Below are 26,242 nucleotides of genomic sequence, written 5' to 3'. Positions count from 1 at the left end.
CAAAACTGGACTCACACAGCATACAGGGCAGGTCTTTATAGATGGCTAATCATTTGCTTCTCAGTAGAGCCTTCTGATGTACAAAATGGGATCGGATTGATATCTCAAAGGAGTTCAACACCCTGTTAGTTCCAGATCAGTCAGTTGTCTTCCCTCGCTTCCCTTGTCTTCTCCCCATGTTGGTCTTTGCCACGTGTTTCCCTTGCTGAGGCCCTGTGTTGGAGCATGTAATGTGGGGGACACATTGTCTTGAGGTTGTCATGAGGACTGTTGGCTTTTACAGCTGTCTTGCAAAGGAAAGGTCTCCATTCTGTTCAGTCACTGCTAATTCATATGAAAATGAGGTATGTTTTCTCCAGATAACTTATTTCTCCACATATGACCTTTCTTCTCATTTTGCCCACATCTTGTCTGTGCTCATTAATCTGCCCTTGGATGATGAGTTGCCCTTCCCTGCATCTTCAGAGCCAGATGTCCAGTGAGATTACCGAGGAGATTTTATTCCTTATTCTGGAGTCACAATCCCTATTGATTTACAGTGCCCTCCATCCTCATCACACCAAATACAGGCGTAGTAAGTCAGAAATAACATAGAGTTGTTCCCATTGCAGGTCACATTAATTTAGGCAAAGCAGCACGCTAAACTGTGTGATGCCTGAGAAAGTTGGGGCTGTTCAGCCTGGAGAAGTGGTGTGGAGACCTCAGAGCAGCTTCCAGTATCTGCAGTGCTGGAGATGGACTCTTCATTAGGGACTGTAGTGACAGGACAAGGGGTAACGGGTTCAAACTGAAACAGGGGAAGTTTAGATTGGATCTAAGGAAGAAATTCTTTACTGAGAGGGTGGTGAGGCACTGGAATGGGTTGCCCAGGGAGGTTGTGAATGCTCCATCCCTGGCAGTGTTCAAGGCCAGGTTGGATGAGGCCTTGGGTGCCATGGTTTAGTGTGAGGTGTCCCTGCCCATGGCAGGGGGGTTGGAACTGGATGATCTTAAGGTCCTTTCCAACCCAAACTATTCTATGATTCTATGAAAAGCTAAACTGTGCTTCCCATCCCTGAAAACTTCTTAGGAGAAGTTAATTTCTACAGCTATGATCATCCAGTAATTACGATTTGTCACAGACTAATATTTACTCTTTTGACTAATTTAAAACCCATCCATTCTACTGCAGACAAATTAACAACAAAGTGCTGTGTGGGTCTCTGAATGCAGAATTGCAATTAAGGCAGTCTCTTGCAGAAACAATACATGTAGGGTTCATTTGGGCCAACGGGTTGGTTTTGCTCCTGTCTTTGTGTTTCTGTACAATTAAATTATCCTACTGTGGCACAGAGAAAATAACATTTATTTGTAGCGGGGCTGTAACGTGGTATTTTTAATGGGAGTATTTTTAATGAGCTTGTGTAATGAGGGCTGGTTGACTAAGAACACATTAGTAATGTTTGCTCATTCCACAAGAGGTGAGAAGCTCCAAACAGCATTTCTGGCCCCAATTGTGAGCAAGCAGCTTCACCAAAGCAAATGAAGTAATTTCTGATGAAAATGTCAATGCTTGAAGTGTTAGAATCACAGGAGGTCACTGCGGAAGTCTCTGTTTCTCCCTTCTTAATGGCATTTGGCTCTTAAACATTTAACGATGTCTTGGGAATAAAAGTGTTATAGTTTTGTCATCTTCGTGGTCCCCTTCTAACCCAAACCATCCCATGATTCTGTGAATTAAAAACTTGACTGAATACAATTTAAATCAATATATTCCCTGTTATATGAAGGGGATTTGAGGAGTATGAGCATTTGAGGCTGGTTCAGCCTGCAGAAGAGAAGGCTCCTGAAGGGAAGACCTTAGAGCAGCTCCAGTGCCTAAAGGGGCTGCAGGAAACCTGGAGAGGGGCTTGGGACAAGGGCCTGTAGGGACAGGCCAAGGGGAATGGCTTGAACCTGCCCGAGGGGAGACTGAGATGAGCTCTTAGGCAGAAGCTCTTCCCTGTGAGGGTGCTGAGGCGCTGGCACAGGGTGCCCAGAGAAGCTGTGGCTGCCCCATCCCTGGCAGTGTTCAAGGCCAGGTTGGACACAGGGGCTTGGAGCAAGCTGCTCCAGTGGAAGGTGTCCCTGCCCATGGCAGGGGTTGGAGCTGGATGAGCTTTAGGGTCCCTTCCAACACAAACCAGTCTGGGATTCTGTGATTCTTGGCGTCATCGTCTAATGGTCTATTATGTATTGAAATAAATCACAGTTCACAAGGCTCACTTGCACCTTTACATGCTGTGTGTGGGTTATCACAGTATCACAGTATGTTAGAGATTGGAAGGGACCTCAAAAGATCATCTAGTCCAATCCCCCCGCCGGAGCAGGAACACCGGGATGAGGTTACACAGGAATGTGTCCAGGCGGGTTTTGAATGTCTCCAGAGAAGGAGACTCCACAACCTCCCTGGGCAGCCTGTTCCAGTGTTCTGTCACCCTCACTGAGAAGAAGTTTCTTCTCAAGTTTAAGTGGAACCTCTTGTGTTCCAGTTTATACCCATTACCCCTTGTCCTATCATTGTTTGCCACTGAGAAGAGCCTGGCTCCATCCTCGTGACACTCCCCCTTTATATATTTATATACACTAATAAGGTCCCCCCGCAGTCTCCTCCAAACTATAGAGACCCAGCTCCCTCAGCCTCTCCTCATAAGGGAGATGCTCCACTCCCTTCATCATCTTTGTCGCCCTGCGCTGGACTCTCTCCAGCAGGTCCCTGTCCTTCTTGAACTGAGGGGCCCAGAACTGGACACAATATTCCAGATGCGGTCTCACCAGGGCAGAGTAGAGGGGAAGGAGGACCTCTCTCGACCTACTGACCACCCCCCTTCTAATACACCCCAGGATGCCATTGGCCTTCCTGGCCACAAGGGCACAGTGTTGGCTCATGGTCATCCTGCCATCCACTAGGACCCCCAGGTCCCTCTCCCCTACACTACTCTCTAACAGGTCGTTCCCCAACCTATACTGGAACCTGGGGTTGTTCCTGCCCAGATGCAGGACTCTACACTTTCCCTTGTTATATTTCATCAAGTTTCTCCCTGCCCAACTCTCCAGCCTGTCCAGGTCCCGCTGGATGGCAGTACAGCCTTCTGGCGTGTCAGCCACTCCTCCCAGCTTAGTGTCATCAGCGAACTTGCTGACAGTACACTCAATTCCCTCATCTAAATCGTTGATGAATATATTAAATAATACTGGTTATAGGAAGCACCTAACTTTTAAGTATGCTTAAAGTGAGAATTCCACAGTTGCAATGTAGCAGATTAAATATTAAGGAAGATATAGCTAAAAATAAAGATAATAAAAGCCCTTTAGCCCTTTCACTATTTCCCTTAGTTAAACTTAAATTACTTGACCTAAATAGCAAGGGGAGAGGCTATTCTTTCTAATAAAGCTACAGAAAAAGGGAAAGACTCTTAAAACATGCAGGAAAAATCTTTATTTCAGTTGTTTTTAGGGGGAAAAAAAAAGAGTTTATTCTTGCTCTAATTTATAAAACGGTTGTTATGTTTTGTTTTCAAATACTGGTTTCAGCTGAGAACCTGGGAAGAGCTGAGGGAAACTCAAATAGCACACACATGAAATGTATCATCCCCTAATTCTTCAGCAGTGACTCTCAAATCTCTGTTGCCTATTGGTGTGATCAGAACCAAACCCTTATTGCAGGCTTTTGTGTTGATGCTGTAATGCTGCAGCTTGGGATTGAAACCACTATAAATTCTATCATGGCTTTGTGTGGCCCTTGCAGTCACTTTTAGTGTCTTTTCTCAGCGATTATGGTTTGGGTATCACGGATGTGAAAGCTGAAATGACATAAAATCTGAACAACCTGTGCATGCCATTCTGCTTTTAATGTGTCTGAAAGTATATGGAGAAAAGTCCAGGAGACAGTGCTTTTTACCTTATCTAAACCTTGGACAAATCCTCTGGTTGTTCACTGTTGGCCTACATAGCTTCTTGCTGTTGGCAGACCTCCTATAATATCTGCTGCAGATGGACTTGAAAATGCTGGCAAGTCTTATCTGTGTGAGCATCAATATCCAGTCTAAAATCTGCCTTGTCCCTGCCTTCCGTGAATCACTGCAGTGCCAGCATCTCTCTCTCCATCAAAAGGCTCTTGTTGTTCATCCCTGTATCCCGCTCAGATCTCTCCTGCCTTAGTGGTGCTGGCGCTTACATGATGTAGCAACAGCTTCATTACCAGGAGTTAGGAAAATCCAGCTGCTTCCAAACAAGCCTTCACCTTGTGGGAGTCTTGGTCATCTCTGCCCATCCTACACCCAGTAGCTATAGTTGCTGCAAGTCTTGAATGCTCAGTCATTGCCTCATGGGTCTCAACTACAACGTTATGCATGTGTTATTGCTTCAACCTCAGTGAAATGAAAGGATGCAGCTGTTATGTGTTGGCTTAGTGTGAGTCTGTGATACAAACATCATGGTGTGATGAGGCTGGAAAGACTTGTTCCTCTAGATGACAGGTCAGTACAGAGAAATGTTATGCGAGTTGTCATTTTTGAGCATTATTCCTAATTATTATTATTGTTATTATTACTATTATTATCATAGCATCTTTTTGCTCATTGGCATTTGGCCTTTATAGCAGGCATCCAAACCACTTGTTTGTAAATACCCAGACTTGAATATGCTTGAAAACTTGGTGAATAAGAAACTTCTGTGATTCTATGATTCTCTAAGATCGTAGTGTGAAAGATTAGGAAATGTTTAGATGTTGCTGTCTTCCCACTGGTTAAAAAAGAAATCAGCGCTAAGATTTTGTTGGGTTGGTTTTTTGGATGGGCAAGCCTAGCATCAGGGCTAGTCTGGAGTTAAACTTCATCAGGTTGGCATCAGCCCACCTCACAAGCGTGTCGAGGTCCCTCTGGATGGCATCCCTTCCCTCCGACGTATCAACTGAACCACACAGCTTGGTGTCATCGGCAAACTTGCTGAGGGCGCACTCAATCCCACTGTCCATGTCACCGACAAAGATGTTGAACAAGACCGGTCCCAACACCGATCCCTGAGGGACACCACTCGTTACCGGTCTCCAGCTGGACATGGAGCCATTGACCACAACTCTTTGCGTGCTGCCATCCAGCCAGTTCTTTATCCACCGAGTGGTCCACCCATCAAATTGATGTCTTCTCTCCACTTTAGAGACAAGGATGTCATGTGGGACAGTGTCGAATGCTTTGCACAAGTCCAGGTAGATGACATCAACTGCTCTGCCCCTGTCCATCAGTTCCGTAGCCCCATCATAGAAGGCCACCAAATTGGTCAGGCAGGATTTCCCCTTAGTGAAGCCATGCTGGCTGTCACCAACCACCTCCTTGTTTTTCATGTGCCTTAGCATGCCTTCCAGGAGAATCTGCTCCAAGAGTTTGCCAGGCACAGAGGTGAGACTGACTGGTCTGTAATTCCCCGGGTCATCCATGTTCCCCTTCTTGAAAATGGGGGTTATATTTCCCTTTTTCCAATCATCGGGAACTTCACCTGACTGCCATGATTTTTCAAATATGATGGCCAGTGGCTTAGCAACTTCATCTGCCAGCTCCTTCAGGACCCGCGGATGGATTCCATCAGGTCCCATGGACTTGTGTACGTTTAGGTTTTTAAGACGGTCTCGAACCAGAGTTTTCCCCACATGGTTTCTACTTCCTATATGAGCCCATAAAATAATGACAGCCTGCTCATAGAGAAGCTGCTTTCTTTCAGTGCCACTGGCATTATGAATTATCTGTCTAGAGATAGCCAGAATGTGTAATTCAGGCCAGAGGAGAAAATAAAAGGAGCATGAGTGGTGCATAAATGTTACGTGGGCCTTCTGCCCAACTATACTTTGACCCAGTCCAGGGAAACCGGTCCAGTGGCATTGATTTTTGTGCAGTGACTGGCTGGCTGTCTTGTCCTTGTGAGGCTTGGAGATACATTCACAGCAGAGCCTTGTGCGTGAGTGAATGGTCCTGGTGCTGCTCACAGTGTATTGTAGCATCTGCACCCTGGGATTGATGGTTCATCTATTTGCTGGTGTCCAGCAAGGCTGCTGGAGTCAAAAACTGTCCAAAATAGGGTCATTTCCAAATTCAAAATGTTGCTTTTTTGGACAAAGAAAATAGTCCTGCATTAGTATTTGGGACACAATTATTGCTGTGTCCACATTAAAGTAGACTTTTATATGGCTGTGCTTGAGCAAAGGTGAGGATTCAAATTACGGCAACCATACCTTTAGATTATTAAGCTGTCTTTGCTAACTGAGCTGTCATCCCTGGCAGTGCTCAAGGATAGGTTGGACGGGGCTTGGAGCAAGCTGCTTTAGTGGGAGATGTCCCTACTCGTGATAGGGGGTTGGAACTGAATGAGCTTTAAGGGCCCTTCCTATTCACTCTCTATGAGCCGCACGCTGCATCCTCCAGAGGTGGAGCAGATCCTGTTCTGCACGTTACCTGTGTTTGACAGTCAGGGGATGAAGCTTAATGTATTCTGGTCTAAGAATGGGGAAAAATTGGTTAAGCTGCTTAACAAAATGAAAGACACATTGGCTATACTTGTAAACAATAGTGTGTTCGCACCAGTAGTGTATACACAGATATATCATAGAATTCTGGAATGGTTTGGGTTGAAGGGACCTTAAAGCTCCTCCAGCTCCAACCCCTGCCATGGGCAGGGACCCCTTCCACTGGAGCAGCTTGCTCCAAGCCCCTGTGTCCAACCTGGCCTTGAACACTGCCAGGGATGGGGCAGCCACAGCTTCAACTGGGAGAAAACCCATGCCTAGTGAGGATAAAATGAATGCTGAAGGTAGTTGGAGGTAGTCAGTGTTTCTGGGCTTCCCTAAGATAAGGAGAAGGTACTTGAACAGAAGAAAAACCACCACATTATACATGTTCTTGCCTGCTTTGCAAGCCTGCTTTTTGTGCTGTATCATCTGTGGCTGTTTGTGTGTGATCCCTCCTTTGCAGGATACATTAACTCTTTCTGCGGGAGCCCAAACCCTGCTGATAATCACAGAAGGACTGGGCTCCTGCAGGGCATCGTGCAGAGGATTTCTGTTACTGCAAGTATTGAAGCATCATATTGAAGCATTTATTCCCCTCCTGTCTCCTTGCTACAAACAGCATCAGACAGGAGCCTGCCAGAGAAATAGAAAGAATAGCAAACCACTGATCATGTCCAAAGGTTAATAGCTGGGTTAGGGGAGCAGCAGTCTGTACAGGCAGTGAGAGCTGTTCCCGTCTCGCTTCGCTCTCTCCTCACATACCCCACTGCCTCCTTAAAGCGTTTTGTGTCACTGCAATATTGGAGAGCCGCACTTTGGATCAAATGCAGGCTTACCTAAAGCTCCAGCAAGGGTTTTTTTACTTCACCAGCAGTAGTGATCCCTTCACAAAGCTGTCAGGCACAGAAGCATCCGTGGAACAGCAAAGCAGAGCAGCTGCTGGGGTTTATCGTGCTCATCTGCTACACGAAACCACATTTTAACCTCTTCCTAGGGAGTCACTTCTTGTGTGCGTTTGTTGGGTGGTAGATCCTGACCTTGTGGGAGTTCAGTGTCTCTGTGTTTGTGATTCTTGGTAGGTGGGCAATTAAAGCAATATATTATTAGTATACTCTATAATTCTACTATGCAACTGTAAAGCGTAGGACTATCTGTGTCCTCTATATGTGTTCATAGGACTATCTAGTGTAAGGTGAGGTGTCCCTGCCCATGGCAAAGGGGTTGGATCTAGATGGTGTTAAGGTCCTTTCCAACCCAAACTATTCTATGATTCTATGACTAAAAGCCAAATTCTTTTCAGCTCCTATGGAAGCTTTCTGCCCTCCGGCATCGTGATGAACTTTACATTTTGGGTGATGGACAAGGACAAGATATCTCTCCAGCAAACTGAGCTGCTAAGCACACCTCATTTGTGACCCCAGCACCACTGAAGAGGTGTTAAACTGACCCTCAAACACCTTCTTCATCTTTTACATTAGATCTCCTCATTAGTATTCTGTGAGGGACTCAGATAAAGTAATTAAATGCCCACAGGGAAATAGAGATTCCTTTTCAAGTGATGTTATGACGTTTGTTTAGCCAGGCGCAATTGTCTTACCAATTGATTGTGAGATTGAGGCAAATGCCAAGGAATCTAAAACAGAGGGAATCAATTGTATTGATTTATCCATAAGTACCTAAAGTAGCCTTAATCTGTATTCGCATCTAGGTATCTATGGGTACGGGTACCAGAGGACAGTGCTGTCAGCAGAAAATGAGGGAGGTTCCCAAGTCCTGAGACAGTGTGAAGTATTGGAAAAGTTTGTGCCAAATTCAGCCTGAACTTCCAGGCACTGCAGGAGAATTAACCTGCAGCATCCTTTCCCATGCTTCCCACGAGTTACTTCTCTCTTTTTAATTATTTCTCTTTCCAGACTACATGCTTCTTTAAAAAAGCAGTGTGATAGGAAAAAACCATCTTCTGTTTTATTGATCTTTATCACTGCAAGAAATAGCTGAATTCCCATGTGAAATCAAAATAAGAACTAAGATGACATCTTGGTCATTTTATCATGAGTGTAGGTTTAGGTTGGATATAAGGAAGGAGTTGTTCCCTGTGAGGGTGCTGAGGCGCTGGCACAGGGTGCCCAGAGAAGCTGTGGCTGCCCCATCCCTGGCAGTGTTCAAGGCCAGGTTGGACACAGGGGCTTGGAGCAAGCTGCTCCAGTGGAAGGGGTCCCTTCCCGTGGCAGGGGTTGGAGCTGGAGGAGCTTTAAGGTCCCTCCCAACCCAAACCAGGCTGGGATTCTGTGATTCCAGACCTGCAACCGGCTGTATTTTATCTTGCAGGTCAAGCAAAACATGTTCTTAAACACCAGGCAAACCCTGTTTTACTTATGGCACAGTAAAATGTAGGAACCCTGTTGAAGGACAATCTCCAAAACACTGCTCACTGTTCTACTTCTAAGATGCTAATTTAGTAGCCAGTGTATTTCTAAAAGGGATGCTTCTTAAATTGCAATAGGAGTTGGCTTGACAAGCTTTAAAAAGAAAACCAAACGGTACAGTAAAAGTAGGTCACTACATATTCATGGTTGGAACTGGATGAGCTTTAAGGTCCCTTCAACCCAAATTGCTTTTTTCATGGCCTACAAGGCCTCTTGCATGGCAAGGGTACAAGGAAAACCATCTTCCTTCTCCATTTGGAACAGCAGAGCCCAGTTCAGCATCCATTTGCACCGCAGGAGCTGTTAGCCATGAAAGGAGCAGGCTGGAGGAGAGTTGCACCAGCCCTGACCAGCAGGCTCTGGTTCTGAGAACCCATGAAGCTGTCCACTGTGGCTGCACACTTGTTGAAAGGGGTATGTTTTAGCCAAGGAAGAGGTGATGATATCTGTACAGCATCAAAGACTTTTTGCATTTTATTGAGCAGCACATGATAATGAAAACTGCTTGCTTAATAGCTGACCTGATTGCAGAGATTTCTTCCAGCAGCACTACAACAAATTACATTTGGTTTAAATTACAAGATCTATCTGAAGGTTTTGCCAAGTACCATAATAGAAACAGTCTCTCTGAAGTCAGGAAGTCTTCTTCCTTCAGAATGTTATCTTCTGTGTTATTGTAGACTCATAGAATAGTTAGGGTCGGAAAGGACCTTAAGATCATCCAGTTCCAACCCCCCTGCCATAGGCAGGGACACCTCACACTAAACCATGGCACCCAAGGCCTCATCCAACCTGGCCTTGAACACCGCCAGGGATGGAGCATTCACAACCTCCCTGGGCAACCCATTCCAGTGCCTCAGCACCCTCTCAGTAAAGAATTTCTTCCTTAGATCCAATCTAAACTTCCCCTGTTTCAGTTTGAACCCGTTACCCCTTGTAATGCTGTTCACTCACAATAGATGCTCCTTTCCCACTATTGTAGCCTTAGCTAAAAACTCCTAAATTAAATTGGCTTCTAGCATTTCCATTAGAAAACACTATTTCCAAGCTCCATGATTGGGGTATCTTAGAGAAAATTTCAAGAGGCAAAGTTTACTGGAGCTTTTGAAAAAGACTACAGAAATCTAAAGCTTCTTTCCTTTACTCTGAAAGTCATCAAGAAACCACAATCTGGGCTCTTCAGACAAGTAGTTGAGAAAGGCGAGTGAAGGCCGTCAGACCCTGCTAAAGGTTGTTCAGAGGGGCTGCCCAAGAGTGTCTGCATCCTTGGGGATATTAAGAAGCCAACTGGCCACAGCCCTGAGCATCCTGCTCCAATCTGACCAGAAACCTCCAGAGGCATCTTCCAACCTCAACATGTCTCTGCTCCTCTGGCTTTACACCAAGTCCATTAAATACCCACTATGCTTCAGGCTGAGTGTTGTGTTTGTGCTTTCCTCGTGCTAAGGATGCTATTTTAGCCAGGAATTTCCATCTATTTTCATAAAATTCCAGCCTGGTTTGGGTTGGAAGGGACCTTAAAGCTCATCCAGTTCCAACCCCGACACCTTCCACTGGAGCAGGTTGCTCCAAGCCCCTGTGTCCAACCTGGCCTTGAACACTGCCAGGGATGGGGCAGCCACAGCTTCTCTGGGCACCCTGTGCCAGCGCCTCAGCACCCTCACAGGGAAGAGCTTCTGCCTAAGAGCTCATCTCAGTCTCCCCTCAGGTGTCTGAGGTGGCTGGTGCATCAGCAAGGATCCGTCTGGTTGCTGGATAGGCAGGACAAGGACATTTGGATGGAATGGAAAGCCAAATCTTTGTTTATTTGGGTTAACTATCATTTGGTTGTTCAGTGCCTGTCCATCCCAGCAGGGTTGTTCTGTCAGTTGGATTTTAAGAGTGAGAGAACTGTATTTCCAAGGTGGGTTTGAAAAATAAGATCTTTTTCCTGTTGTTGGTAATGACACCACAAGCGTGCCCTTCAGAACTCGGTAACTAGCCGTGATTTTTCATTCACCAGTCCCCATTGTTCTAGAGGACACAGAGCACAGAATGTCAATGAGGGGAAGAGGTATCAGTGATTGTAGATAAGATGCTAAAAGCATTTCTGAAATATTTATTAGAAAACAGGTTAATAATGTGACACAGTTCACCTGTGCCGGTGTGGAGCAGACACTAGGAGGAGATTATACTAATGGAAGTATTTAGTAGTGAGTCTTCTTTGGGATTACTGTGTGCTATCATCAGTCAGCACAGGAATTGCAATTCAAAAGAAAGCAAATGATCGAGGGGTTGTCCTTTTTGTTTCTTCTATTTAGTGTCTTTTAAAGTTGTGAGTGCTCTTTAGCCTGGTGAATTACAGAACGCTGCAAGGGATCTTTTAAACAGTTTTCTTTGTTTAAGAGAGGCAGAGATGTAGACTGGACAGAGAAGTATCATAAAGAGACATGGGAAATGAAAAGGATTTTGGAAACCTTTTGGGCTGGACAGTGTTCAGGTCTGGAGGTTGAAAATGGGTGAACAGTAAGAACATCATCAAGAAAGAATAGAGATGGAATTTGGGAAGGGAGAAAACTGGGGGGAGATGCAAAGAGGGCAGATACCTTCATGCTCACTCATTGTAATGATTTAGACTTCCATTTGATTTGTACAAAATAGGCATATGAGGTTCCTACCTATTCTCTATGTTCCAGGGTTAAAGTAATTGGATAGTCACCCTCCTACATGCAATGCCAACAGAGAAGCGCTTATAGGAGTGTATTAAACAGGTTTAGTCCGTAGGTAAGTAAAAAGTTGTTTAAAGCTGAACTGTGCTTTGCAACAGCGAGGTCTTGAAAGAGAATTTGAAGGTATTGGCAGTGATTGCTGTTTAAAACAAGACTTTGCTGTTCATGCCTTAGTGAGCATTTGCTCAGGTTTGGGATTTCAAGGTGTAGGCCTGTTGTTTCATACGCAGGCTGACAAGATAAGAGTAGTCTGTCTCCTATGTGCACAGCGAATTTGTCTCCCAGAGAAGCATGGAAAGCATGATGATGTGCAGGAAGGGTGATCAGCTGTAATAAAGCATTCATTATCCTTCCATCTAAATTAACTGGAATGACATCATAATAGTGCCTTTTATAACTTCACTCCAAACTCCCTTTTTATTGAATTATCAGCTAAACATAAGTAATTCCAAGCTGAATCTGTATATTCTTGTTTGGGTAATTATTCTGTCATTAGGGAAGTCATTCATTCATTCTTTAGTTCTTCTTTTTTGATGTTCACTTAAGGAAAAATACTGGAAGTGCATTTGTAGCTTGTGTTGTTTCTTATTTTCCTGTCATAGGTATTTCATTTAAGTGCTTATAGTATAAATCTGAATCCCTGGATACTAGAGCTACCTAAATATATAAAGTCAATACACTGTGAGAATGTTTCCAGCTTTCCTCAGCTCCTTTAGCTTCTGCAGCTTTCCAGTGATGTGAGAAGCTAAGTCAAGGAAGATGGCACATAGAATATTATAAACCATGAGTGAACAAGCAAATCAGTGTGCTTGACTAATAGGAGAGAATGGAGGAAATAAAAGCAACATGAGAAAGAGAGAAAAAATGAGTTGCTTGGCACTACTGTTTCACTTAGAAATTAACTCCTCTTCTCCTTTCTTTACTATCCCCATCTGAAGTCTAGATTTGAAGTCTTGACTGTAGATTGAGAGTTGTCATTGGGGAGATATTACTGGAGAAATTAGCACTGATCAGTCCTTTTGCTTGGGAAAGGATGAGTGAATGATGGCCAAACAGATCGCAGGTATTTGCTTAACCTGGTCTTGGGGTTTGTTTTCTTGACAACTTCAGCTCTCCATGACCCATCCTTAGCATCACAAAGTATCTCCTAGCGTCTAAGATGTGCCATGGTTTTCTGCATCTCCTGTCCTCTCGCTTCTCTCACCTGAGCCCTCTGCTATATCTTGGTGTCATTCTTGATGCATGGTGACTTCAACTGAACAATATTCCAGCCAAGGCATTGCCAGGGCTAAGTAGATAAGATAGATATAAAATAGATATAAGTAGATATTCCACTATGTGTTTGTGGAATTCATTATTTCTTCTGCCCTTATGAAGAACAGATAAAGGTATCTTACCAGGAAATACATAAACAGGGATAAAATACCAAGAAATCCTGCTGATAGTGTTAAGACCTCATAGAATCATAGAATTATTAGAGTTGGAAAGGACTTTACGATCTAGTTCAACCCCCCTGCCATGGGCAGGGATGCCTTCCACTAGACCATGTCACCCAAGGCCCTGTCCAACCTGGTCTTGAACATTAGCATGTTCCTCATGTACCTTATGGTGATGGAAGCCATCTAAAGACAGAATAAGAACACAGTCCCTACCTCAAAGGACCTAACTCCAACAGAAAGCTGCTGATGGCACTTGGGTGCCATCCCCAGCATCACTCATCCCCAGGGGCTCAGCACACATAAACCTCATCCATCCAGGGTGTTAATTTTTTTTGTTGGGTAGATACTTGCCCTTTAGCAATGGTCATTCATCCCTCACGTATCCTGAGGTGATTTCCTTCTCTAATCATATTCTTTCTATTCCAATCATATCATAGGAAATGCTAATTTCCTTCTTTTATTCGGGTTGATAAAGTCTTTTGTCTAACAAATCTATTCCAACACATTAGCATTAGATTTTGTTGCTGTGTGTGACATTCTGGCACTGCAGTGGAGCACATTGTGATCGGTTCCAGCCTCTGAACTTCTCTCTTTCTCAAGGTTTAACTTCTATGGCTTTTCCTGATGTAGATAATACATTCTTTTGTTAACTGAAACAGAACTTCAAGAAAAACACTTCTTTTTATGCACGTGCAACTGGAAGCGAATCTTCATTGTTAATTACAGCGAGACAAAGTGTGCCGTTGGAGATTGGTGTTCCCCATCAGAGCACAGGAGATAGTTTTGATTCCTTGTCTGTTGGTCCAGTGACGTCCAAGTTCACCTTTTATCCTTACGTATTTTAGCAGCAGCCAGGTTATTCTTCAGTAGCGAACTGACGTGGTTGGTTTAATACTGCCTATTCTGAAGAGCCACATTTCCCTATGGATTTTTTCAGTTTCTCTGACTCTGATAGGCAGCTTGCTGGATATTGTCAGTACCTGCTTGCGAAGAGGAAGAAGATCAAAACTAATACCTGGAACGATTCATGGAATTTGTCTGCTCTTTTGAATTTTATTTGGGAATAAACCTGAACTGTTTTTACATCTGTGAGTCACAGTTGTTACCACAGGTTTAATGTACCATTCCCTAGATTACAGCCAAGAGTTCATCAAGCGCAATGCTTTGCTATCCAAATGCTCACTTCAGGATAGTCATCTTTGTGTCTGTCTGATTAGCCATATGACTGAGTGTCCTACCAAAACAGGCAATGCCAACCCGGCTGTCGTACTGCTGCCCTGTAGCCTTGCATCCATTGTTACTTCTTTGGTTCTTTTTCATTGAATTGCAGCTAAGTCACAGGATGGTGCTTGAATATTCCTGATAGAAATACCTACTGCTCTTCTTATCTGACACCTCTCTTTACTGTTATAGAATCATAGAATGGTTTGGGTTGGAAGGGACCTTAAAGCTCATCCAGCTCCAACCCCTGCCACGGGCAGGGACACCTTCCACTAGAGCAGCTTGCTCCAAGCCCCTGTGTCCAACCTGGCCTTGAACACTGCCAGGGATGGAGCATTTTCAGCTTCCTTGGGCAGTCTGTTCTTGTGCCTCACCACTCTCACCATAAAGCATTTCTTCCTTATATCCAACCTAAATCTTCCCTGTTTAAGTCTGAACACAAGATGCACTGCTATAATAAAAACCTTGTTCTGTTGACTTGCGCTGGAATAAAGACCTGGGCTTCCTTTGGTAACATAGATAAGGAAGTGCTTCATCGAGTAACAGAAGGATTGAGTGTATCAGCAAATCAAATCCAAATTAAAATGGGGTTTGAATAATTCAAAAATCAGCACTTAAATCTCTGTGTCTTTTTTGATGTTCTTCAGTAGAAAGTTAGGAGGAACCTTCCAAAAGCAGCCGGATTAGAGGTGTAACACATTAGTACATGGGCTTTGAGGGGATGATGGTGTTGTTTAATTACAGCTGCAGCTTCACAGATGTGCTGTGCCATGGTCCTTTTGCAGTTGGCATGTACAGTAGATCCTGCATTATTTGTTCTTTGTTGGGATTCAGTAGGATTAATGCAGGGCAAAAATGAGAGTTACAGTTGAAAGGAAAATAATGGTATATAAAGTAATGAGATTGTTCCAAAGCTTAATTAGATGGACTAGATTGAATACATTACAGTCATGTCTGCAGGCAACGTAATTAAATTGTAGGCATAATCCTCCCTGTGTTGGAACTGATTTTATCTTGGAAAGGCAAGGAGCATTAGATGGCACTTCCTGCTATGTTAAATTTCTAATTCTTCTAGGAAGAGTTAGGAATCTCAGCGTATTATCAGACTTTATAACCACAAAACAAACCAGGGTATAAGTCTATCTATCAAACTGTTGATACTCTGAATACATGGATAACTTCACTTTCAATCTCAGTGTATGCTACAACTCAGTAATTGAGTCGTAGATCTAAAATACATATATCTGAAATGTAGTAGTGTGTGTGCTAAATTCACCTCATTTATAAAGTATCTTAATGAAGTTGTTTCCAAATGTATGCACTGACAAATGCACAGATGTACTGTGCCTGAAATGCATCTCTACATCGGCTGGATGACTTCTTGGATATAAATATATATAAGGACTCTTAGATGTAAAGAGTGATATTGTGAAACGCATGGATATGTGTATACCTACATATATTTTATGTATTCTTTAATCTCCTCAATTTCCTTTTGTATTTTCTCTTAGAATTCCAATTTCATTTTTCACATTTGGCTACATTCCTTCTCCATTACACTGCTGTGGGGCTGATCTGACTTTATAGTGCAAATACATCCCAGTGGCATCCAATTTTTGCCCTCTTTTCTTAATTTAGTATACACAAATAATCTGTCATGGCATCCTGGTGCCCATGTTTCATTTCTCTTGAGTTCCCAAACATTTAGCTAAATATTAGGGTTTTTTCAAGAGAGAACACTCGGTACCTTAAATTCAGTAAAAGACCTTTCTGACTGCCTCTTGTGGTTTGTTTGAAATAATCCTGATATTTTATTGTCAACCTGTAGGAAGATTAAATTTGATTATTTTGCATTCAACAGCGAACCCTCTCCTTAAAAATTGCTATGGGTGGGGGGAAGTAGAACGTGTTCTGAGTAGTCTTTACCGCTGCTGGGACTTTGAGGAGATATAAATATCTACCACGTCTGCTCCAAAACCAAGCTCATTTGTCTGGGCATTAGCTGGCACTTTCATTGCATACATTGAAAGTTTTCAGGAGGAATCTAATGTTTATTTTGACAATGGAGATGAGGGCACTGAAGAATAATATGTTTACTGCTCAGCACCATGAATATGTAGTGACCTACTTTTACTGTACCGCTTGGTTTTCTTTTTAAAGCTTGTCAAGCCAACTCCTATTGCAATTTAAGAAGCATCCCTTTTAGAAATACACTGGCTACTAAATTAGCATCTTAGGAGTAGAGCAGTGAGCAGTGTTTTGGAGATTGCCCTTCAATCGTGTTCCTACGTTTTACTGTGCCATAAGTAAAACAGGGTTTGCCTGGTGTTTAAGAACATGTTTTGCTTGACCTGCAAGATAAAATACAGCCAGTTGCAGGTCTGGAATCACAGAATCCCAGCCTGGTTTGGGTTGGAAGGGACCTTAAAGCTCCTCCAGCTCCAACCCCTGCCACAGGCAGGGACACCTTCCACTGGAGCAGCTTGCTCCAAGCCCCTGTGTCCAACCTGGCCTTGAACACTGCCAGGGATGGAGCAGCCACAGCTCCTCTGGGCACCCTGTGCCAGCGCCTCAGCACCCTCACAAGGAACAACTCCTTCCTAATATCTAATCTAAATCTCCCGTTTCAGTTTGAAAGCAGGTCTAAGTTAGATACACCACCACAATGTTGTCACTTTAAAAGTCTCTATACTTTTTCTAATAAATTCTATTTTTAATGATCTCTTGATTATCACAAGGTATTTTAAAGACAAGTGATTTTATCCAAAGCAATTCCTTGTGTTTCTGCATATGCTAATTTACTTGATTAATTTGGAGAACATGTACATATAATTCTGTACACTTACTCGCGGTGAGATCACACTGCTGCTCAAGTAACAGCTACAGGTTTCACTTTCCAGACAGACTCCGAGTTCTGCCTAATTGGGATGGCAAATGTATAAAGGTGCCACAGAAGAAGTGTGTAATTATGTCATTTTCTCTTGATCTTTCAGAGTCTTCCTGCGAGCAATTAATCAGTATGCAGATATGCTGAACAAGAAATTTCTTGATCAAACTAACTTTGAGTTACAGGTAAGGCAAAAGCAAACACGGCTGTCCTGGGGACTAATGGTAATGTTGGAATAAGTTTCTACCCTCAATGTGTAATTTGGAGGTGTACGCGCATTCGGTGTGAACCCAAGGTTGACCTGTTAGCCCAGTAAAGTCATTTCAGGCTTCACAGATACATACGATCCACTTGTGTGCTGTGTCCTAGAAGAGCACAGAGTGATAGAATAGAAGAGCATCAAGTCTTACCCAAAGCATCATGGAAAACTCCTCCTTTCCTTCAAGAGCAGCAGAAAAGGGGTGTTCTCCCCCACATGCTTTAGGAGAATTAATGCCTCAAACGTGGAGCCTGAGACACAACATATAAGTGAGAATTTAGGTCACTTGCTCAGGATCCTTTCTTTGTGTCTCTCATATTATATATTCACATTTAATTTTCCTTGCATCATCCAAACACAATTGATGAGGATTTGTAGATGGGAAATGTTTCATGGAAATGTAAACACGCCGAGGAGATGTACTAAGAATACATCAAGAAGCATCGTCTCGGTGGTGTCTGCTCTTTTCTCCTTGACATATTTGCATGCATAATTTAGGTAGTTTAACGTTGTTTTGTAGGTGTGCAGAACGTTTCAGAGAATTAATGGTATCTGTTCTTGTCATTTTGGGGGCTTTCAGCTTTGGAACAACTACTTCCACCTGGCTGTTGCTTTTCTCACCCAAGAGTCTTTACAACTGGAGAATTTCTCAAGTGCTAAAAGAGCAAAAATACTTAACAAGTAAGTCTTATTTGTCATTTAAATCATGAACGAGAACTTGAGCTCTATTAACATAACTTTAGTTTAATTTCTTAGCTAAACCCATTCAAATTGAGATGCAATCATGGCATAATGAAAGGTTGGTTTTAAAACCATGAATCAAGTATTGCATGTGCATTTCTACCCTTGAATCAAGATCTAAATTACATGATTCATTACTGATGAAGACAGTATTTTATACCGCAGGATGCTCATAAAGTCAAGACTTTTCAGGAGTATTAACATATTATCAAAGTGAATTTTTAAATCACTTTAGCTGTGTGCTTATTCTAATCTCATTTTACATGGGCTCTTTAGTGCTTAATCCCTAACGGCCTTTTAGAGGGAATTTTTGTAACTACAGACGGTTTCCCTGCGATATCCCTCAAGAATGAGTTTGTGTAGCTGCAGACTTGTATGCTTCCTTGGCTAAAACGGATTACATTGCCTCCCTCCAACAGGGAGCTTGAACTACCCAATTCTTACTCAAGGCCCACAGCAAACGAAAACTGTCAAAAGAAAAAGGACTGGAAATAAGAATGGAGCCTGACTATTTTAATGTATGTATTTTCCTAAATGTCATTGGGGTTTCAATGTGGAGCTTATGATTAACTAACTAAACACTGAGCACTGAAGAAGCCCATTGCGTGTTTTCAAACACAGAGTTTCTGTGTCCTAATATTTGTAAGAGTGCCTGCAAAATCACTTTCTTCCCATAGCCATAGAATCATGGAATCCCAGACTGGTTTGGGTTGGAAAGAACCTTAAAGCTCATCCAGTTCCTACTCCCTGGCACAGACTGGGGCATCTTCCACTAGACCAGGTTGCTCCAAGTCCCATCCAACCCGGCTTTGGCCTTTGAACACAAGTCAATCAGGTTACTGCAATCAATGCACAAAAATGGGAAGTTTTTAAGCTGTGATTCCCTGAACATATATATAAATATATATACATATATATTTTTATCAGACTCCTTATAGAATCATAGAATAGTTTGGGTTGGAAGGGACCTTCAAAGATCCTTCAGTCCAACCTCCTTCAATGAGTAAGGACATCTTAAAACAGGGTTCAAACTGAAACAGGGGAAGTTTAGATTGGATCTAAGGAAGAAATTCTTTACTGAGAGGGTGCTGAGGCACTGGAATGGGTTGCCCAGGAAGGTTGTGAATGCTCCATCCCTGGCAGTGTTCAAGGCCAGGTTGGATGAGGCCTTGGGTGCCATGGTTTAGTGTGGGGTGTCCCTGCCCATGGCAGGGGGGTTGGAACTGGGTGATCTTAAGGTCCTTTCCAACCCTAACTATTCTATGATTCTATGATCTTCGACTAGATCAGGTTGCCCAGAATCAGGTATATAGAGAAAAAAGATGCATTGTGATTAAGATCACCTTCTGAGTTCAAGGCTTGTTGTATATTATGATGATGAGAGAGATCACAGTGATAACAAGATGACTTTATCACTGCTGAAGTGACATGTGATTTCTTAAAGTTTTTTCCTTTAACTGTGTGGGTTGCAGGCTTTGTCCAGAAAAGATACAGCTCTATGGCCCATCCTGGTTTTTCGGCAGCTAAGTTTTGCCCTTCAAACTTCTCCAAGCCATTGTGAGGTTTGAGGTGCTGCCTTTGGAAGCTGTGCTTTACCTGAGCATTGAAACAGACTTTTTAAGCACTATGTGATTTAATTCATGTACCAATGACTCATGGGGCTTCCGTGATGAAAAGGGAATATTTACAAGTTCAGTGAAAAAGTGATGCCAAGCAGAGCTCAGGTTTCTGCACTTGTGTTATACATACCATAGAATCATAGAACCATGGGGTGGTTTGGGTTGGAAAGGAACTCAAAGCTCATCCAGTCACAATCGCCTTCCCACGGGCAGGGACACCTTCCACTGGAGCAGCTTGCTCCAAGCCCCTGTGTCCAACCTGGCCTTGAACACTGCCAGGGATGGGGCAGCCACAGCTTCTCTGGGCACCCTGTGCCAGCGCCTCAGCACCCTCACAGGGAAGAGCTTCTGCCTAAGAGCTCATCTCAGTCTCCCCTCTGGCAGGTTCAAGCCATTCCCCTTGGCCTGTCCCTACAGGCCCTTGTCCAAAGCCCCTCTCCAGGTTTCTTGAAGGCCACCCTTAGCTACCAGAATCATAAAGAACATTATAGCTTTGAGTTTGCAAAAGGAAATCAAGGTCATTTTGTTTTCCATTAGATTTAGAATCTATGAAAGAAAATGGTTTTGTGCAAGATTTGGCCAATGGTGCAGGTTCTCTGTGGTAGTTCAAAGAGTAAAGGATACTTGCAAGAGGCGAATCACTCCAATCGGTTGCCAAGCAGAGGGATCTGCTGTGGCTGCGGTTGGTCCGATGCTGGTTTGCACCTACAGTAGTGTTTTAGTTCAGATCAGACTCCTGACCTGAACATAAAACCAACACCTGAACTGGAAATTACTGTCACATACATCTGTGGACTGATATTGCCTCTTTGTGAGGATAGGAACTTAGATATTTTCTCCTAATGATTTTTCTATTAAACCGAGCATTATATCTTGCTGAAGAGATGCAAGAAATCAACAGACATTTCTCACTGCTAATATAAGTAAATAGATGAAGTCATTTGAAGTGGTTACTTAATGAAGTTTGCTAAATTGTAAAACTCTGTTTACAAGTTGTTATTTTCAGATTAATCGAGTTTTGGCGACAGAAATCAAGACCATAAATTCTTCAAGATGCAATAAATGTATGGGCTGGAGTGCTAACTTTTATTGCTATGTGAAACCACTGCCAGTTCTGTGCCAAAGGGCTGTAATGAATCACTTAATATCACACTCAGCCATCTTTTTAAGGGTATATTTCAATTAATATATCAAATATTTAATAATTAAAATATAATTATTGTAATTTGTAGGTTTTGCTAAACATTGCGTTTAAGCATTAGTTAATTTTTAATGATGCAGAAGAATTTCCTTAATCCATCTTAATGATAGGGTATCTCACTATTAGCCCCTAGAAATCCCACAAGTTGCCAGAGATTGCCATTTTGATCATCTTGTTATTTAAGTAATCATCCTTAGCATACAAATATTCTGTGCAGCAAATACATTCTTGGAGCTCATTATGGTTCTGATCCTGTCATTAATGAAGGCAATAGGATGTTTGCCCTTCACTAAGCTTTCCTGGTATTAATGTAGAGAGGGAGTGGGATATAAAAACAACATTGATGGGATCTCTGTGGCATTGGTGCCCCCAGATTGCTTTGGGTTGGAAGGGACCTTCATCATTGTCATCATCATGGAAAGGTTTGTGTTGGAAGGGACCCTAAAGCTCATCCAGTTCCAACCCCTGCCACGGGCAGAGACACCTTCCACTGGAGCAGCTTGCTCCAAGCCCCTGTGTCCAACCTGGCCTTGAACACTGCCAGGGATGGGGCAGCCACAGCTTCTCTGGGCACCCTGGGCCAGTGTCTCAACCACATTTTGATCTGGGACACAAAATCCCATTGGAATGTAGAAACTTTCTGTGTATTTTGGCCGTGAATGAACAAGACATCCCAAGATGTTCCTTGTTGTATTTTCTAGGACAGTGCTATGCTAAGAGGGTGTATAAAAATAAAACATAGCTTTAGGCCTTGCAGCTCTCTGTTACACTTCCTCCAGCCATTACCACTTGAAAATAGAAGATGCTCACAATTAATGTCTGTAACCACCCATGTGTCCCAAAGGTAACCTGAAAAGATGGCAAAGAGGGGTTTCGCACTGGGTGAAGGTTTGTGTGTGTTTGCATGGCTGAAGGTTTGTGTGTGTTCTCCTTCTGGTAAGTATTGTTGGAGAAATTGAAATCTGGGGTCTTATGAATGAGAAAGTCATAAGCCAAGGAGCAGAAGCTGATTCAATCTATCTCATCCCTTTGTAACAGGGCATCTACGGTGTCTACGAGCACGTGGCTGAGCTGGTGAGGGAACGTGGATCATCCTATTAATTTGAGTTGAATTTGCAGAACCTCTTTTGTAATTTCAAATATCTTTGCTGATCAGATTTTGAAAGTTGAATGTTCCTGCTTATTGGTAACAGATTTTATTTCTTCTTCTTTTAATGGTGGTTTTGTTTTCTTTTTTAAGGTACGGTGATATGAGAAGGCAGATTGGGTTTGAAATCAGGGACATGTGGTACAATCTGGGTAAGTAACCTGAGCCCCTGTTGCTTAATGCTTTCACTCAGTGTTTGTATAAACCAAGGTAGAGATGTAGTGAGACACTGGAATGGGTTGCCCAGGGAGGTTGTGAATGCTCCATCCCTGGCGGTGTTCAAGGCCAGGTTGGACAGAGCCTTGGGTGCCATGGTTTAGTGTGAGGTGTCCCTGCCCATGGCAGGGGGGCTGGAACTGGATGATCTTAAGGTCCTTTCCAACCCAAACTGTTCTATGATTCTATGAAGTGAACTTGCTTTCCCTCAAAATAACAATAGGCTTCCGGAAGGCATTTAAAAAGCAGGTGATTGTAGAAATAAAGGCACCTGTGCACACTTATTTCACCATCTGGAAAGATACATAACTGTAGTCAATGTATCAGTATCTTCTGGGTGTTCGTGGCATTCAGCCTCATGCTGAATAAAAAGAAATGGTTATGGTGATACCTGTTGATTTTTCCTGCTCAAAATTGGATATATACAGATACATGTATACACATAGATAAGGACACACACAGCCGTGTGGATGGGTGCTGGAACTGGGACTGTAGCAAAATGAACGTATCCAAGGGTTATTGGCAACTTAGCCTGGGAATTCTGCTTAGATTCTGATGTTTGCCTGCATCATCGTGACACAGGTTGATCAGTAAGAAATGGGAACTCGGACATCCTGGAGTTCATAGGTGAATCAGGACTATTGGACTCTATCGCATCTGTGCTGTTCTGTGGGTATAAATGAGCTAAATGGGGATTGAATTTCATGAGAAATGGGGTATTTGCAATGACCTGAGTGTACTCATCTGCCAGATTGCATCTTCCTGAGCTTAACAGCAGAGACACTCCAGCTCTTCCGAGTTTTATCAGAAGTTCAGAAATAAATGCATTTGACACTTCCCTTCTATCTCTTCCTGAACTGTTGCGGCTGAAACTGGAAAGAAATTCAGCATATATAAGAGAAAGGGATGCAAAGGTTCATAAGAGTTTCTTATCGTGGAGTTTGCATCTGCTCTGCTGGAATGATGAGAAAAGGCTTCTGAGAGCAGCCGAGTTCACTTTTTATTAGAGGCATCTTTGGTGAATTAAGTGTCTGGAGAGCAGATTAAAGCATAGTACAGCTGATATGTGACTTGGCAGACAGATAATAAAATCAAGATCACGCCTGATGCTGTGTCATCCAGCTCAGGACGCAGCCTCTCTGTTAGTAATGAGCTTAATCCTTCCCTGTTCCATGACGCTTCCATTCTTCTGTTACCTTTATAATTCCTTGAGCATCTTTGGATCCTTAAGCTTTTCCCAGAATTTACTGGCCTGAAAGTAGGGAAGTTTGCATACATAGTTATCCATCTGGCTGCTCTTACCTGAGGCTATTTTATTCAGGCTAGGGGCTGTGGAGTGCATTGTGCTTCTTATTCCTTCTGACCCTTGGACAGGTTGTTTAGTTTGTTCAGGTTTTCACTATCAAGAGGAAGCTGATAATAATTTCCTCTGGAGTTTGGGGAATCGATTGGCACAAGGGGGGGATGTTTTCTTCAATATTTCTTTCTGTGCTGTCATGAAAGCCTTTGATTTTGAAGGGAGGTTTTATAAACTGAGATTACTCAAGTAGGTGACTCTGTGACCTCCTCTAGCACCAATACCTGTGATTCTGTAAGTGGTTGGGATCGTTAATGCTGAAATCTCACATGTTGGAAGGCAGAAAATTGCTACTCTGCCCAACAAAAGCTGCAGGAGAAAGGTAAACCAGAGGCAGGACCCCAATCCAAGGCAACCTTTGTACTTCTAATGAGCAGCTTATTCTTTCTCATCTTCTTTTACTACACATAGTCCATGCTGCTTGTGTTTAACTTCTGGCTCCTCACCAGTCTCGTGTGTGTCACAGCATCAATTAAGAAGGAATTCTGACTTGCCACTGCAGGGGAATGGGTTGGGGAGTGCTTGACACTTTTATCTTAGAAGTTACACTGCATTAATCAAATTATGAATGTCTGTCTTCAGAAACAAAATCAGAAGTGAAAAGCTCTAATTCTTGAACATGCTTGAGCATCTCGTCTTTACGCCTGTGCCATTGCGCATAAGATGTGATGAAGCCGAGCAACCCTGACTTTTGATTTATGTATTGAAGGCTATGGATAAGCCTCAAAAATTAATATTTAGTCTCATCAGTTTTTTGTTCATAAATACCATGATTAATGTATAATGCCTGCTGAGTTAAATCTCCCCAGTTGGGAACACAACCGTCCTCCAGCTAAAGCGCGCAGTTAAGAATGCAATTTATTTTCTGGAATTAAATGGTAGAATTCATATTCTACAACTGTTTTCTTGTCTCTGTGTTTCTGATGCAGTAGTGGCTGCAATATTGATACCTTCCTGCCTTTATAAGGAGGAAAACAAGCGCCATGTACAGTGGGGAGCAACACTAGCTAACGGTGCGCACACACTTTAAGTACCTGTGATTTAGGAATATGATTCTTGTTTTAAGCAGTGAACCATGTACTACAGATCCAGCCTGATGGGTTTTCTGTTTAAATCCTTGTTGGAGCTGTCCCTGCTCGGTTTGGTTGTGAAGGCTTTAGATTTGAGTGCTGTGCTGCAGCAGCAGAAGGGATGGCTCCAGGGAGCCTTCCCTGCAAAGCCCCTGCCTGGTGCCTTTCTGAAAGCACTGCAAGGCTTTTCTTCTCTTAGATGCACCAAACCCAGTGTATATCAGTCTATATAGGCTTTTTCCTTCCATATCACAACCTGAACTTTACAATAATGTGTTCTTTTGAGTCACTGCTTTGTTAGAGCTGGGGCTCCGTAGACCTTGGTGAGACACTGAGTATCAAAGAAGTGTAAAGCAAGCCATGGCCCCTGTCTTGAAAACGTAGGAGCTCAAACAACACGCCCTTCAAAGTGTTCTGTGATGCAATTTAGCATATACAAAACACAGTTTGACACTAGGTCGTGTGTACCAGGTTTCAGTGGTTAATGGCTTCAGCAGTTCTATGTTAAAGAAATTGCAATGACATTTAAAATCATATCCTCGTGCTAAAGTTGGTCAGGGAAAGCCAGCTCAGAAAACATTGCCTTTATTGTCGACATCTGAACCAGCTAGAGGGGGATGGAAAGGGAAAATTCATAGAACTATGGAATGGTTTAGGTGAGAAGGGACCTTAAAGCTCATCCAGTTCCAACCCCTGCCACGGGCAGGGACACCTTCCACTGGAGCAGCTTGCTCCAAGCCCCTGTGTCCAACCTGGCCTTGAACACTGCCAGGGATGGGGCAGCCACAGCTTCTCTGGGCACCCTGGGCCAGCGCCTCAGCAGAAATCCCTAAAGATGAAGTGAAGTGGTTGCTGGAGCTGACCTGCGGTGCTTGACGTCAGGAAAGGTGTCCTGACAGAGACAATAATGCGGGAGGGAAAGCCAGTGTTCAAAATAGACCTGAACTTTGAGTGCTGCATTAATAGAAGTCATTGCAGATAACACTCTCTGAATTAATCGTGCATGCTCAGAGCTGACCCAAGCGAAAGGTGAGGTTTGCTGGCAAATTATTCAGGGGGTTTTGGAGCCCATAGTTAAATTAGAAGGACCTGGGAAATGAAAATCACGCATGATCCACTAAAATGAGTGCCTTGGTTTGGTTTGCATAATGAGGTCTGTTGCTGTTGCGCTCCCACAGACTGCTCACACGTCTCGAGGCAGGGCAGAAGCGGCAGCAAAGGGAAGGCTTTGCATGTTCAAAAGGCTCCTTGTTTTGCCTGTGGTTCTTAAAGCAGCGGCACGGTTTGGGTTTGGGACAGGCAGCTGGATGGATGCTCTGGGGTGCCAGAGGAAGGCCTTTGCCATCCGTGGTTTGATCTCATGCTTTCTTTTGTGTAGCAACATCACCCTGGACCACGCCATCACAGCAAACCTCTGTGTGTGCGTCACACGGATGA

At 43.3% G+C, this 26,242-nt stretch overlaps 1 protein-coding gene across 10 annotated transcripts in view; it reads left to right on the top strand.

The window, feature by feature from the left end:
• Positions 1 to 26,242, top strand: part of DOCK1 (dedicator of cytokinesis 1) — a gene marked incomplete at its 5' end in the record, with an annotated part of 322,176 nt that overhangs the window by 207,096 nt on the left and 88,838 nt on the right. For all 10 annotated transcript variants that reach the window (XM_080621564.1, XM_080621560.1, XM_080621556.1 and 7 more), the window contains 3 exons: positions 17,302 to 17,380; positions 18,035 to 18,135; positions 22,256 to 22,314. In XM_080621564.1, coding sequence (XP_080477690.1) covers positions 17,302 to 17,380; positions 18,035 to 18,135; positions 22,256 to 22,314 — 239 coding nt within the window. The remainder of the gene's footprint in view (positions 1 to 17,301; positions 17,381 to 18,034; positions 18,136 to 22,255; positions 22,315 to 26,242) is intronic.

Source organism: Psittacula echo (assembly GCF_963264785.1).
Source record: "Psittacula echo genome assembly, chromosome: 6".
Taxonomy (NCBI): domain Eukaryota; kingdom Metazoa; phylum Chordata; class Aves; order Psittaciformes; family Psittacidae; genus Psittacula; species Psittacula echo.
Note: the sequence above shows the minus strand (reverse complement) of the source record. Positions and strands in the feature narration are given on the sequence as shown.